This window comes from Rousettus aegyptiacus, unplaced genomic scaffold, assembly GCF_014176215.1.
Source record: "Rousettus aegyptiacus isolate mRouAeg1 unplaced genomic scaffold, mRouAeg1.p scaffold_m13_p_6, whole genome shotgun sequence".
In the NCBI taxonomy this organism is placed as follows: Eukaryota; Metazoa; Chordata; class Mammalia; order Chiroptera; family Pteropodidae; genus Rousettus; species Rousettus aegyptiacus.
This window is the reverse complement of record NW_023416309.1, coordinates 81,511,163-81,525,059: the sequence shown is the minus strand read 5'-3', so window position 1 is coordinate 81,525,059 and position 13,897 is coordinate 81,511,163. Positions and strand designations below refer to the sequence as shown.

At 32.5% G+C, this 13,897-nt stretch overlaps 1 protein-coding gene across 12 annotated transcripts in view; it reads right to left on the bottom strand.

Annotated features, from left to right (window-relative positions):
- The window catches only part of NF1 (neurofibromin 1), a 208,471-nt gene that overhangs the window by 148,516 nt on the left and 46,058 nt on the right, over nt 1-13,897 (bottom strand). For 7 of the 12 annotated variants that reach the window (XM_036222967.1, XM_036222961.1, XM_036222968.1 and 4 more), the window contains exons 5-12: nt 8,362-8,468; nt 6,701-6,768; nt 6,379-6,454; nt 5,511-5,668; nt 2,540-2,713; nt 1,955-2,077; nt 1,634-1,708; nt 56-85 (exon numbers count right to left, since the gene is read on the bottom strand). In XM_036222967.1, coding sequence (XP_036078860.1) covers nt 56-85; nt 1,634-1,708; nt 1,955-2,077; nt 2,540-2,713; nt 5,511-5,668; nt 6,379-6,454; nt 6,701-6,768; nt 8,362-8,468 — 811 coding nt within the window. The remainder of the gene's footprint in view (nt 1-55; nt 86-1,633; nt 1,709-1,954; nt 2,078-2,539; nt 2,714-5,510; nt 5,669-6,378; nt 6,455-6,700; nt 6,769-8,361; nt 8,469-13,897) is intronic. The other 5 variants (XM_016119150.2, XM_036222971.1, XM_036222965.1 and 2 more) reach the window with 1 other exon arrangement.

Below are 13,897 nucleotides of genomic sequence, written 5' to 3'. Positions count from 1 at the left end.
CATGAAGTACCACTCCAGACATGCTTCAAACCCACAAAACAGCTCAGCCACTTACAGCAGTGCCAAGTCCATGCTTGAAAGTGCTCTATATATTCAATTGTAGACAAAAATAGTTTACAATTAAAGTAACTAGCCACAAAATATCAAAAAAGTATATAGTTGAGTTTATTAAATATGTTTTAAGCATTTACATAAAACCATTCACTCTAATAAATGGAATGCTTTTAATATTATAAATCAAAGAAGAAAAAAGTAATAATATTTTATTTCTGAATTACACAAACTTGAGAGGGGAAATCATCTACTTTTTAATAGCTATGAAAGTAAACCTTGAGGGTACTAGTAAAAGTAAAAATTTTTAAAGTTTTTAATACAAACGTACCTTAACTGCGATCAGATTGATTAAACTTTCCCTTTTAGAACAAACTGTATGTAATATTACTTCTACCTGTCATTTAACTCACTGATACTTAACTGAGGAAAGTATCATTCCCTCAGGCAATTTTAGTTATTCATAATGTCTGGGGGTGGGAGGAGGGAAGTGGCACAAATGGCCTTTAAATGAAATGTGAACCAGGGATGCTAAACATCCTGCAATGCACAAGGCAGTCCTGAACAACAAAGAATTGTCCTGCCCAAAATGCTACTAGCACTCCACTACAAAATACTAAATGTGTCACAAAATAGTTTTATTAATAGTTATTTTTCCCCTGCGGGAATGGATAAAAGAAAATGTGGGCAGTGTTTGATTTAATCCAACACATCCAAAGCAAATGAAGGTGGGGAGTATTTTTAACTCATCAGAGACACTTTTAAAATGGAATGTAATTACAAAGAGGACAAACATACCTAAGTCATCAATGATTAAAGCCCTTTTCAAGGGAGAAAAACAGGAAAAAGCTGACCAATTTACGTAAGTGTGAGTATCTATAAATGGATAAAAGTAGAACTGTGATAAATAACTTGAGAAACTTCAAAATATGATCGTTCATATTCAGAAGAACAAAATTTTTTAAATCCATGGTCCAAATCTGGTAAGTTTTTCTACCTTTCTATTGCATGTACTCACATCAGAGTTGAAGGTTTCATAAGTACCTTTTAATGAGTTTGCCTATTTTGTCTGATATGGTTTTGTAACATGTGAACACCTCTATTTAAGTGTGTTAATATTTTATTTGTTTAAGGAAGACTAAATAATACAATCAAATATGGTCTCGCCATTGTTCAAATGTACCATACTGGACTACAACATAAATAACTATTACTTTAAGTTAAATGGTTAAATGCTGGGAAAGACCTAAGAATATTAATATGTGATGAGCTTTGAAATGAAAATGTTAAATTACACTTTCAGTGGCACTGGTCTCAAGGACTATGGATCCAAATAAAATGTATTAGGTTTAATCTTTCCAAAGGGTCTCATTAACACCACCTTCCCCAGTAAGGGCCCTCAGGTCAAAACTGAATATGAAAATGTTACTAGATATAAGTAATCACTTGTGAGAAATCTTTCTATATCAGATGTCTAAGTTCAGAATTTTGTAAACCAAGAATGTCTTTCCTAAGAAAAAATAAATAAGAAGAAAAAAAGAAAAAAAATTTAAAGTAACTTAGCAATACCTTTTGGACTTACATTGGTGATGATTCGATGGAGTGAATTTACTAGCACATAGTGAAATGTAGAAGGGGAATTCTGAGCCAGGCAGATCTAAAGAGGAAGAAAAAAGTAGAAGATTATTTCTAGGAGAAAAAATTCAGTAACACAAATGAGCACAAAAGGAAAAAAAAAAGTTTAAAAAAAACCCCAAAATTTTAGAGTCTTAAAATTAACATTGATATATAATAATGAGAAATGCCAATACAGGTATAATCTATTCATATCTCTAGTCTTTTCACATTTTTAAAGGATGAACAGTATCAGTAAATAAAACTGGATAAAAACCAGTACTCTCACCTTAAAATGTTGATTGTTGTGAGGGCTTATACGAAAGCAGGAAACAAGGCAGTCAATCATCAGATCCACATCTGCAGGCTGACTGCCTCTTGAGAATGGTTTACTTGGATTAAAAAGCAGGTTCTATGAAAATCCCAATAGCAAGCAAAAGCCATTAAACAGTCATGCGTTATTTCTTTTAATAATACCAACACATCATCCACTGAGATGGCAGTAACATTCAGTTGCCAGAAGCAGCACAAAGCACTGATACTGTGGGTCATCGATGTGATAAAATTCTTACTATGTTATGCATGATTCCTTTCAGGTATTAACTTCTACATTATTTTAAAACCAAACCTAAATATTAATGCTAATTTAATAAAACTGGTTAATTATGTGTTTTCTTCATTCTCTAAGCCACTTTATTTAGCCTGAGGAAGATAGTAACAACAAAAGCAAGTCTTATAAACTTATTAAAGAAGACTCAGAACTTTAGTGTTAGCAGTAATCTTGAACAATGCTCTATCTAGTTTAATGCTTATAAAGTTTATTTTTCATTTAATTTTCTTAAAGTTTGTAGTAAAGAAATAATATGCATGTTACCTTAAGATCAACCACCATGGACTGAACTAGGAGGAAAATGACGGAGTTATCTTCCCAATTGATGTAAGTACTTGCTTTACACAGTTTGACACAGGCTATTGCAGCACTTTCAGTCAGCTGCCTGCTTCCTCCATGGCCAGCAAGTGCTTTTCGTAGACTGTCTAGAAACAATTTCTACAGAATTCAAATACACCAAGAACATAATATATAAAGTTTCCCAGACTTCAGATTTATCTAATAAAGTAGCAAATTATCAGCCTCTAAAAACTATCCTCTAAAAATACATAATTGATATCCGTAGTTTTTATTTCTTAAGTTAAATAGTTGTCATCATTTAAATGTTTCTCAAATCCAAAAAACCAGAATCTGTTCATGCTCTTTGTTGAAATACTGAAGAAACATAAGAAAAGGTCCTTCCCAAACAAGACAGCTGACTTCTAAACCCCAAATTCAAATGACTACAACCTCTTTTTCACATTATCTTTAATTTCTAAATTAAAGATAATTTAGTTATGGTCTATGTCAAACTGTTCATTCTTACCTAAAACTCCAGGCTACATTCAACCTTCAGCCTCTTAAGGCTGTTCCATTGCTCTAAATTCTGTTCTTCACAAAAAGTCATCCATTCTTGTGATCTTGAGTCCTCTTTGCACTAACAAATTTTTCCCTTTGGTTTTTCTCCTAAATGAAAACCTCACATTTCTACTTACATGTATTCTCAAATATAACATGTCAAAAGCTAAACTCACCAAACAACAGTGGAATATACATCCTTCTCAAGTATACATGGAACAATCCCCAAGACCATAGGTTAGGCAATAAAACAAGTCTTAACAATTTTAAAAGACTGAAATCATTTAAAATATCTTTTCTGATTATAATGAAATGAAATTAGAAATCCCAAAAGAAGGGAAACTGGAAAAATCACAAATATGTGAAAATTAAACATCATTAAAGAAAAAAAAACCACAAAGGAAATTAGAAAATACCTTCAGACAAATCAAAGTGAAAACATAACATACTGTAAAACTTATGGGACATAGTACAAGCAGTGCTATTTATACCTGGAAACTCTCACATGAAAAAAGTTCTAAAATCAATAACCTAATTGTATACCTTAAGGAAATAGGGAAAAAGGAGCAAACTAGACCCAAAGCTAGCAGAAAGAAGGAAATAGTAAGATTAGAGCAAAGATAAATGAAATAGAGAATAGAAAATATAGGGGAAAAAAATTAACCACCGCTCTACGTAAGTGTAATTTGATTATTTGAATGAAAAAGTAGATATGAATGGAAAGATACCCATCAACCATTAACACTGGCTAACTCATAAAGAACGTGGCTAGAAAAGAGAATTAAAAAATTAATAATGTTTTAAAATCCAGAAAAATTTAAAAATCTAAAATTTTAAACCTAGAAAAATACTAGAGGAAAATACAGAAGCACATTTCTAAAATCTCAGGATGTTCTAGACACAAAGGTCAAATATTATATTATTCCATTTACATAAAATGTCCAGAATAGGCAAATCCAGAGACAAAAAGCAGATTCATGGTTGCCAGAGGCTGGGGTGAGAGGGAAATAATGAATGGCTGATAATGAGTATGAGTTTTCTTTTAGGGATGATTAGAATATTCTGGAATTAGATATGGTGATGGTTGAACAACTTTGTGAATCCACTAAAACCACTGACTTGTATACTTTAAAAGACTGAATATAATAGTATGTGAATGGTATCTCAATAAAATGAATAAATAAAATCTTGGGTAGAAATCTGACCAAAAAAGCTAGGACACAAAAAAAGCTAAACTAAAACTCAAACAAAGTTTACAAAGAGAAGTCAGTAAAAGTATACACACATACTCCCTACGAATCAACAGAAGACAAACAATCCAACGGAAAATACGAAATGCAGAGAAAATATACAAATGACCAATAAACATTTGGAAAGATACAGTTGTGATTATTAAAATATAAATTCACTTAAGAGTATTACTGAATTTATAGCTTTTTACCCATGTCTATTTTCCAAATGAACAGAAACAAAAAAAATTACTATTCTAAAGGGCTCCAAAACAATCTAACATGAAAAATGGTGTCCGCATAATGGAAAAGTTATGATAGAGGACTAAATAGAGTACCACGGGAGCAGAGACTCTCAAGGATTATCTAGTTCATTTATTTACATATGAGCGCATAAATTCGCTAGCTAACATTTTTATAAAGCATTGAATCAATCAGCTGATTTTGAACATCTCTCTCCATAGACAAGTCATGCAGGAGCCCATTTCATGTTTAGTCAGCTAAAAATATTTCTCCCAAAGTAGCAAAAAAATAAAAAATGTATTCACGAAACAAACTGCATATAGAAATTCCAATAAAACAATAAGATTAATACCCAGATCTTATTCTTTAAGCATAAGACTTGGGTATTAACTTTATAAGCGCCCCTTAGAAATTACCAGTTGTTATAGTGCCAATTTCACTATTGAGGTCATATTTGATATCTTGCCTTCCTAATAAAGTGTTGTGAAAACTGTTCCAAAACACCTAAATGAGTTACCAGACGATCTCATTGGCAAATGGATACTCACCAAAGTATATGCAAATAAAAAGACCATAAAAGTGTGATGAATTCTAGTAAGGCAATGCTTGCAGTGATTATAAGAAGAACTATGTTTAACACTGACAGAAGTATTATTTAGTCTTTTTTGTAAAAGAATGAACTGAAACTAGGGATTGTTTTAAGTCTTTAATTACTGAATGGTAAAATTTATTTTCCCTCCAAATAAATTCATGTACAACTATGTCACTGCTAAGGTCAGCAAACACAGACACCTAAAATGACTGAAATTAGAAATGGCCCCCTGAAATATCCTGCTTACAGAATGCTAAGTATAAAGTAATACATACCTTGAGTAAAATAAACGGCTTCACATTTAAACATATGAAAATAATTTTGCCCTCCTCACCTTATTCATGTTGTTTTCATCAACCACATCCTTGGATATATCCTGGATTATTTCTGGACACAAGATAAGAAGAATGATTTGCAGTGGCCAAACTGCTGCTTTACGTTTGGTGCTTTCAGCAAAACCATCCACCAAGTCAAACAGTTTTTCTGCACAATCTATGTAAAAAACGGAAATATTAAATGATATTATTAGATGAGAAGAAAATCTCTGGCAATAAATTAAAAGCCGGCATAATCCTAAAACCCAAAAGCCACATTTTTAAAAGATAAACTTGGGAGTTCATTTAAACAAACAAGTTCATTCAGGTAAGCAGATGAACAATGGTATATTGTCCCTATATTAGAAGAGCTATCTTGATCCACCCTAGAAAAGTCCGTGTTTTAGAATAGCCACACTTGTGTTCAGTCTCAATGGGCAGGGTCTTATGAAAAGTGTGATGTACCCAAGGAACAAAGACTGGACACTTCCAAACAGGAATTACCAAAGCTCACTAAGAATCTGTATTCTCTGCCTAGCAGTTGTGTCGCAGGAATTCTAGGTGAGGTATTACTACTTTAAACACATTGCCCTACATACAAAATAAAGTCTCAGAGCACAAAAAAGTGCTTCTCTACAACAAAGAGGCATCAAATATCCCATTCACAACTCTAATTAAAGATTAGAGCTTCATTTCAAACATCTTTATCTATTTGCTCAAAGAAGAGGAAAAGAGTTGAGGATAATTTAGAACTACAAGAGAAAATTAGTATTTCCTATAAAAGTTGACAAGATGTAAAAGCACCTTAATAACAAAATAACTAGAGAAGTGATAGGTTTTACCTCATAAGTAAGAGTTTAAAAGACAAAAAACTAATCTTATCCTTACCAGCCATATCAGTCTGTGGAATCTGGTATAGCTTTGTAAATTCATCTGGATAATTTTCTACCCAGTTCCAAAATGCCTACAAATAATAAAACATATATTTGTATGTGAAAGCAAAAATATTTTCTTAATATAGTAAATAAAATGTCATACAGCTCCAATTGTACCACAAGCTTTCAATTTCCTTCGTAAGAATATTGCATTCTTCCAAAAATTAATGTGAAATTGTCACTCAAGTCATGACTCTGATTCAAAATTACTAAAGACAGCAACATTTATAGCCAAAAATTGACAAAATTTTAATACCAAAGAGGTTATAACTTACTTTTTCCAGGCTATTTATAACTGCTAACTGTGCAACCTTCTTTAGGGCTTTAAATTTAAATGCTGTTTCTGGGGGGAAAAGATTTTTAAAGTTAACTCTACATTAATTAGTTAACACAAATATAATTCAGAGCTACTAGTAAAAACTCCTTTCCTTTGATATAAACTTTTGTTCCAGTATTACTTGTAAGCAATGTAAAGACATTTAATATAAACCAAAAACTCATTGTGTCCACTAAAAACAAAACTCAATAAAAAGTAAATAAGCCTTGAACTTCAAAGGTTGTTGTGAGGTTTTTTCATTTTGTTTTTAATAACTTGTTTTTTAAAAGGTATAAAACACATGGTCATTGTAGAAAATTCAAAAAATATGCAATTGTCTAAGGGAAAACTAAAACATCATCTATTTTTCTACCATTCAGAGACAATTCCTTACTTAACTTCTCAATGTTTAATGATACCAAAATTGAAATTTCAACTATGAATTGAATGGTGGTTCATTATAGTCTAAGAAAATTGCTGAACACTTATCCATACCTTGATAGAATAGCTAAAATGTGATTTAATTGTTGCTTGGTTTTATAATCGTAATAACCTAAAATAAATAATTCTGAACAATGATACTACAGATGGAATACACAGCCTTATAGTATTCTTTATAGGTATAGCCTTTTTACATCTCTAGTGAACTAGTTATTGAGTTTAAAGCAAATATTAAGAAAACTAAACATATTTTGAAAATTATACTGCAGAACTGTTGAAGTTTTCAAAATTAATATAAAATTAATATAATATGGTCAGACATTAAAAACATTATTGGCAATTCTTTAATCGATATACAAAGTAAAATGAAGTGTGAATCATATAAGATTTCAAGTTTAAGTTAGCCAGGATCTAATATTACATAAGCTAAAACAGAATTTTTGTGAAATGAATTTAGGTATTTAGTTTATTAATTTAATATATTAATAATGCTCTTTGGTATTTGATTTATATTAACGCTTCCCCACTTACACCAAAAACACTCTCAGTTCTTTCTGACAGTTTATTTCAATCAACATAATCATAAAAAGCAATTCCCAAAGATTTAAAATCACACATTAGGGATTAATATATTCCCATGTAGGACTACTATTGTTATGTTTTACAAAGAAGCAAAACTAGGCACTGAAAACATAAGGTTTCTGTAATGCTACAAAGTCAGTCAATAATAGCTGAAAATGAAAATGCTAGAAATGAGATTCCTGACTCAATTCCTCCTCTCCTCATAAGATCACCATCTTCTGGTTCCTTCATCTACTGAAGTGAAACTGTTACCCTGCTAAACTACAACGCCTAAACAGATAACTCTATGTAAACTACAGCTATCCTTAAGAGATGAAATTCTAAAAAATGAAATCACAGCACCCTTATATTTTCTTTATTGAAATAAAAATTTGTGGTTGAACAAAACTTTCCACTGCCAAGAGTTAAAATACTCATTTTCTTTATTGTTTTCAAAAGTTCAAAAATGGTTGAACCATATATTACTGTTCAGTTCAAAGGGACATCTGCATTATAAAATCCACTTTGATGTTCTAGCTCAACACAATTAGTACATTCAAAATGCTGGGTTTTCACCCGTAGTGATTAATTTTTGATATATCATACATTTAAACATACCCTTCAAGAGTCGTTTTAATTTCGCACAATCCACATTGATATACTGTAACAATTCTATATCATGAACATCAACATTGTCTTCTGAACAAACGGTCAATTCCTGTAACCTGAAAAGTAAAAACCAAAAATAATTTATCAACTTAAGTGTTAAGATAGTCCAAAATTCTGAATTCAACAGATTCTTCTCACCTCAATGATGAGTTTATAAGAGAACATATAAATATAAGGATATATATTTCTTATCAAAATCTAAAAGAAGATAACTAAATTTAGGGGACATGATGAAAGAAACCATAGTAATCTAGTAAACTTCACTATGTATATGTTCATCAAATTATCATGTTGTACACCTTAAATATATACAATTTTTATTTTTTAATCATCAGTATGATTATACTGATAACTGTTGGAGCAGAGTGAGAGATGTATGGGTATCTGAAATACTATGCTATGTGTATTTTCAATTTTTTCTATAATAAAAAGTTTTTAATATTCAAATTGCAAGTTATAAGTAAAAAAAAAAATAAATTTTATTAACTTTTATTCACATCAACTAGACTTCAGAAACATGAATGGTAGAGTAGTCTCTCTTATCAGCACTTTTGCTTTCTGTAGTTTGTTACCAGAGGTCAACTACGGTCCAAATATACTACATGGAAAATTCCAGAAATAAACAATTCATAAGTTTTAAATTGCATGACATTCTGTGTAGCATAATAAAATCTCATGCTGTCTGCTCTTTAACATCTCTTTGTCCAGCATATCCTCACTGTATACTCTACCCGCCTGTTAGTCACTTAGTAGCTGTCTCAGTTATCATAGCGACTGTCCTGGTATTGCAGTCCTTGTGTTTAAGTAACCCTTATTTTACTTAATAATGGTCCCAAAGCACTAATGTAGTGATGCTGGCAATCTGGATATACCAACAAGAAGCCATAAAGTGAATCCTTTAAGTGAAAAGGTATGTGCATATAGGAAGAAACAGCATATGCAGGGTTCAGTACTATCCGTGGTTTCAGGCATCCACTGGGGATCCTGAAACATATTTCCTGCAGATTATATTAGATAAATACTATATTTTATCTACATTTACAAGATACATTACTTTGTATGGCAAAAAATGAATAAGCTTTTTTTCATTGCATTTTTCATCGTCTGTACATGTTTATCTGATTAATGTCCCTTTCTCACAGAACTTGTTTTTAAGATCACAAATCTTCCTAAACCCCAAATTTCCTTTATATTAAATATGAAGTTATCACAAATGTAGAAAAATTTAATACAACAAAAGTTTAGATTTTTAAAACTGATAACAAAAATTCACCTAAGTGTAAATAAAAGAGGTTAAACTTTTCCTCCATTTTTCGCTAACCAGAGGTCGGCTTTTCAAAAGTTACGGTATTGCTAATCTATTGAATTGTGCTTTATAATGAGGCATGCTCATTTCAATTAATAGATATCAAAAAATGTAAAGAGAATGAAAGCATTAACTTTCATAAATGCAGAGACAGAGATAACGAAAAGGCAAAAATTCAACATGATGTTATAATATTAACTCTCACCATTTTAGTACAGTTTAGGAAAAAGTTAATCATCTCGCTAAACTTTTAGTTGCTAAAAATGAAATCAATTCCTTCACCTTGAAATTCTTTCACCCACTTTAGCCTACAGATGTATAGTTGACATTAAAATTATTCTAAGCATCTACATTAAAACCCTTCATATCATCAAGGTAAGAAAAGCTTTGCAGTTCACACTGAGAATGAGATGGTCCGCAATACTAATTTACATGCTTCCACGGCTATTGTATAGAGCCTCGAAATATGGAATATGACTCCTTAGGAAATATTACAATAAATCAGCAACACCAACTTGGGAAAAGCTGGTTCTTGTGGTTATGAAAAATAGACGAAAAGTTTAATTCCTTTTACAGTCAGTTATTTCCATAGGAAAGGGGTATTTTGTGAAGCTTCAACATCGTTTATGAAGCAGAGAAATCAAATAAAGAGTAGTTTAAGCAAAAGAAAGTGGGAAACCTATACTAAAGCATCTAGAAAGACCAAGTAAACTGAACAACAACAGAAAGGTATTTAAAATGTACAGTAATAAAGTGAAACAAACACCAACCAACCACCCAGGTCCAGAAACTGAAAACCAGAGATGGTTTTGAAGACACGGTGTGGCTTTGCAACAAAGGAAGGGTGCGGGCTGTTAGGTTTTTTTCTCTCCTTTACCTAGGAGTTTGGGGCTAATATCCACATAGAACTGGATACAAAGCCTGTCCCCTAATGATAGAGTAAAACTGGGCTTTGTACAAAACATGACTAGAAAGAGCTATGCACTCCCTAGTGTGTGTGTGTGTGTGTGTGTGTGTGTGTGTGTGTGTGTGTGTGTGTGTGAGAGAGAGAGAGAGAGAGAGAGAGAGAGAGAGAGAGAGAGAGAGAGACACACAGACAGACCGACGGACAGACAGACAGAGACAGAGAGAAAGGGAAAGAGTGCGCACACATGGGCACACAAGGAAAGAAGGAATAAAGGAGGAGGAGGAGTGGGGGGCGGAGAATAGTTACCAGCACAAGAAGTTTGTCTGCTCTAAGATTAGGGTAAGGGAAAATGTCACCCAGGGCTATTACCTTATAAGGGTTTAAGGTCCACATTTATACTACCCAATCTAGGGCTGAGAAATTGATAAAAAAAAATATTTCCAGAGCTGGGCACTTGGCAAAAGTAAATGCAAGAGATTCCCAAAGAGAACACAAACTGCACTAGAGATGAATTTGTAATCGAAGTTTACAAAAGAATGAAAACAATTCACTGAATAAGAGTTGGCACATATAAATATACAAGATCATTTAACAATCTTAAAGATAATATAGACCATGCTTTAAATGATTAGAAACATATAAGAAATTTAAAACAATTAATGCTTTTCTTGTTTGGGAAAAAAAGTGCAGCTTGTCTGCCAGCGTTCATTTAACATCACGCTACGTTTTCTAGGATTTGACATTTTCAGTGAACTACTAAAAACAGAATGCTATAAATAGAATGATGTCATTTGTTTCCAAAGACTATCAATATACTAGAGCAATGTGAAAATAATAATAAAAGCAAGATGTTTCATGGCAAACTATGAGAGTAAGGTCAGGACTGATATCCGTGGGTTATCTCAGGGTAAATGCTGCAATCGCAAGTGCTGCCAGCGAGTATTCTCGGGACGAATGGGAAATAACTTTGAAAACATAAAAAACAAACCAAAACAAAACAAAAAAAAAACCTGACAGATTTGTAAAAGAATCAAACAGAACTTTTCAAGTTACTGAGTCTTCTGTTTCTGGTTTTATGTCAAAGCAGATATTCCACAGGGCCCTCCCACTAAAAATATAATTACATCTAATACGGTAGTACAATAAGTCTATGGAGAAAGCAGCTAATCCTCTACATAAGAGTACTATAAGCCACAGAACATGGCATAAAATCTGTAGCCCATATTCCCTTAAAGAAAAGCAAAAGACAGAAATATCAAAAGCTAACGTTATCCTAAAAGAGAAATGTCAGTAGACAGGTAGAATGGTCAAGCACAACAAATATTCATGATACTGTCATAAGACATGTCATCTAAATTAAACCATCACAATGGTCTTTTTGGTGAGTGGTCCTCTAACGAGATCAGCTCCTATTTCTGGCACAAACTAAATGAAACAGCAATGTAGTTAGTTGTCTGAAACACGTATTTCATAGATCCCATTTCTGAGCAGTCTGTCCCCTGAAAGCTAAAGAAACTGGCTTATTCTGGAGACATAACTTCTATTCTGGACACAGTGAGCTAGATTTAAAAAATACACAAAAGTTGTCTATTCTTACATGTGCTAATGCTGCAAAATCTCATAAAAAAATTTTCTAGAGTTTTCAAAGCTAGCAAGCACATTTGCTGTGTTTTATAAAGTAATTCATGCTTGGATAGACTAAAACACATTTTGATCATTTTTTGCCTCCAATGTAAGATTATTTTAAACAGTAAGTAAGGCTGGTCTAGTAGTCACCTAAACAAAGAGGAAGTTTTGTTTTCTTTTTAGTTTTTTATAATTTTTGTTCCTCTTAGTCCCTAGGTGTTTATTACCTTACTGCTTCAGTATACTATTCTTCAGAATATGAAATGTTATCACTCAAAAGATTTCATGAAGACACTGTGTATTGTATAAACATTACCAAACATTATCATTCATATTATACCATTAAATAAAATTTTAATTTTCTTTGCACCAAGAATTCTGATGAGAGACTGAAGAATATTACTGCCTAGCACAGTGGCCTCCAATCTTTTTGACACAGGACCGGTGCTCCTATAAGAACCTAATGCCTGGTGATCTAAGATAGAACTGAGGCAGAAATGCTAGCGCTGGGGAGCGGCTGCAACAATGAAGCTTTGCTTGCCTGCCGCTCACCTCTTACTGTGCAGACTAGTTCCTAACAGGCCACAGACCAGTACCAGTCTCAGGCCTCAGGGTTGGGGACCTGTGGCCTAATATCGTGATGACAGAAATGCCATTTTTTTTTTAAATTAAAAATAGTGCAAGATTTTGAAGTTGGCCAATTCCCCCAAAACACCATAGCACAAATTTTCAAATTACAATATATGTTCTCATTCACACCTGTTGGAAAACAACAGAAGAATGAACGAATCTGACTAATGGAAGTCTACTGTTTACACAACATGGACAAGTCAAAAGATGCAGGTATCAATAAGCAAAGAAGATTGTTTTTCTCTATTCTGCAATATTTTTTGATTCACTGAATTGCTAAAGGCTTATGTAATATTTCCTACTGGGTCATAATTATGGCCCCATTTGACTCTACTTGCATAAGAAAGGCAAATCACTTGCATGAAAGCAAGTTCCAGAGTTACTTGCTACCGTCAGTTATAATTCTATTCCATAGAGCACCATCTATACCAATTTCTCCAACTACAGTATATCACGACTGATGATCACATAATGATTTTTAATCACGAATAAAAGCTTAGGATATATTTATCACACAATTTTAAAGCACAGTAGTATATATTATAAAAAGGGTTTCATCAAAATGTGGCTAAAATAAAAGTACCGGGAAGCAGCAAACTTGGTATAATAAAACAGACTCTAGAAGTCAGTCTGACTTAAAAATTTTGGGACTTCCATTTTGGCATGTCACCTTGATAACTTCTTTGAGTACTGGTTTGCTTAAATGTGAAATGGGGGAAGTCTCACCTACATTTCAGGGATACTATGAGGATAAAACAGTGGAGCACATGCTGTAAATGTTCAACAGGGGAGCTTTTACAGTTCATATACTTAAAACACAGTCCACTTTTTGGAGTTTTTGTTTTCTGTTGTGTTTTGGTAACAGGATCTTGTAAGAAGGAACAGAACTGAGATCATTAGAATTCTGACTACTCTTTACAACTATTCTAATTTCATTTCAAGAAATATGTTAAAAAGTAAAATCAAAAATTCATATCTAGTGTTTAAAAAAAAAACACCTGGTCTTGGTTGATATT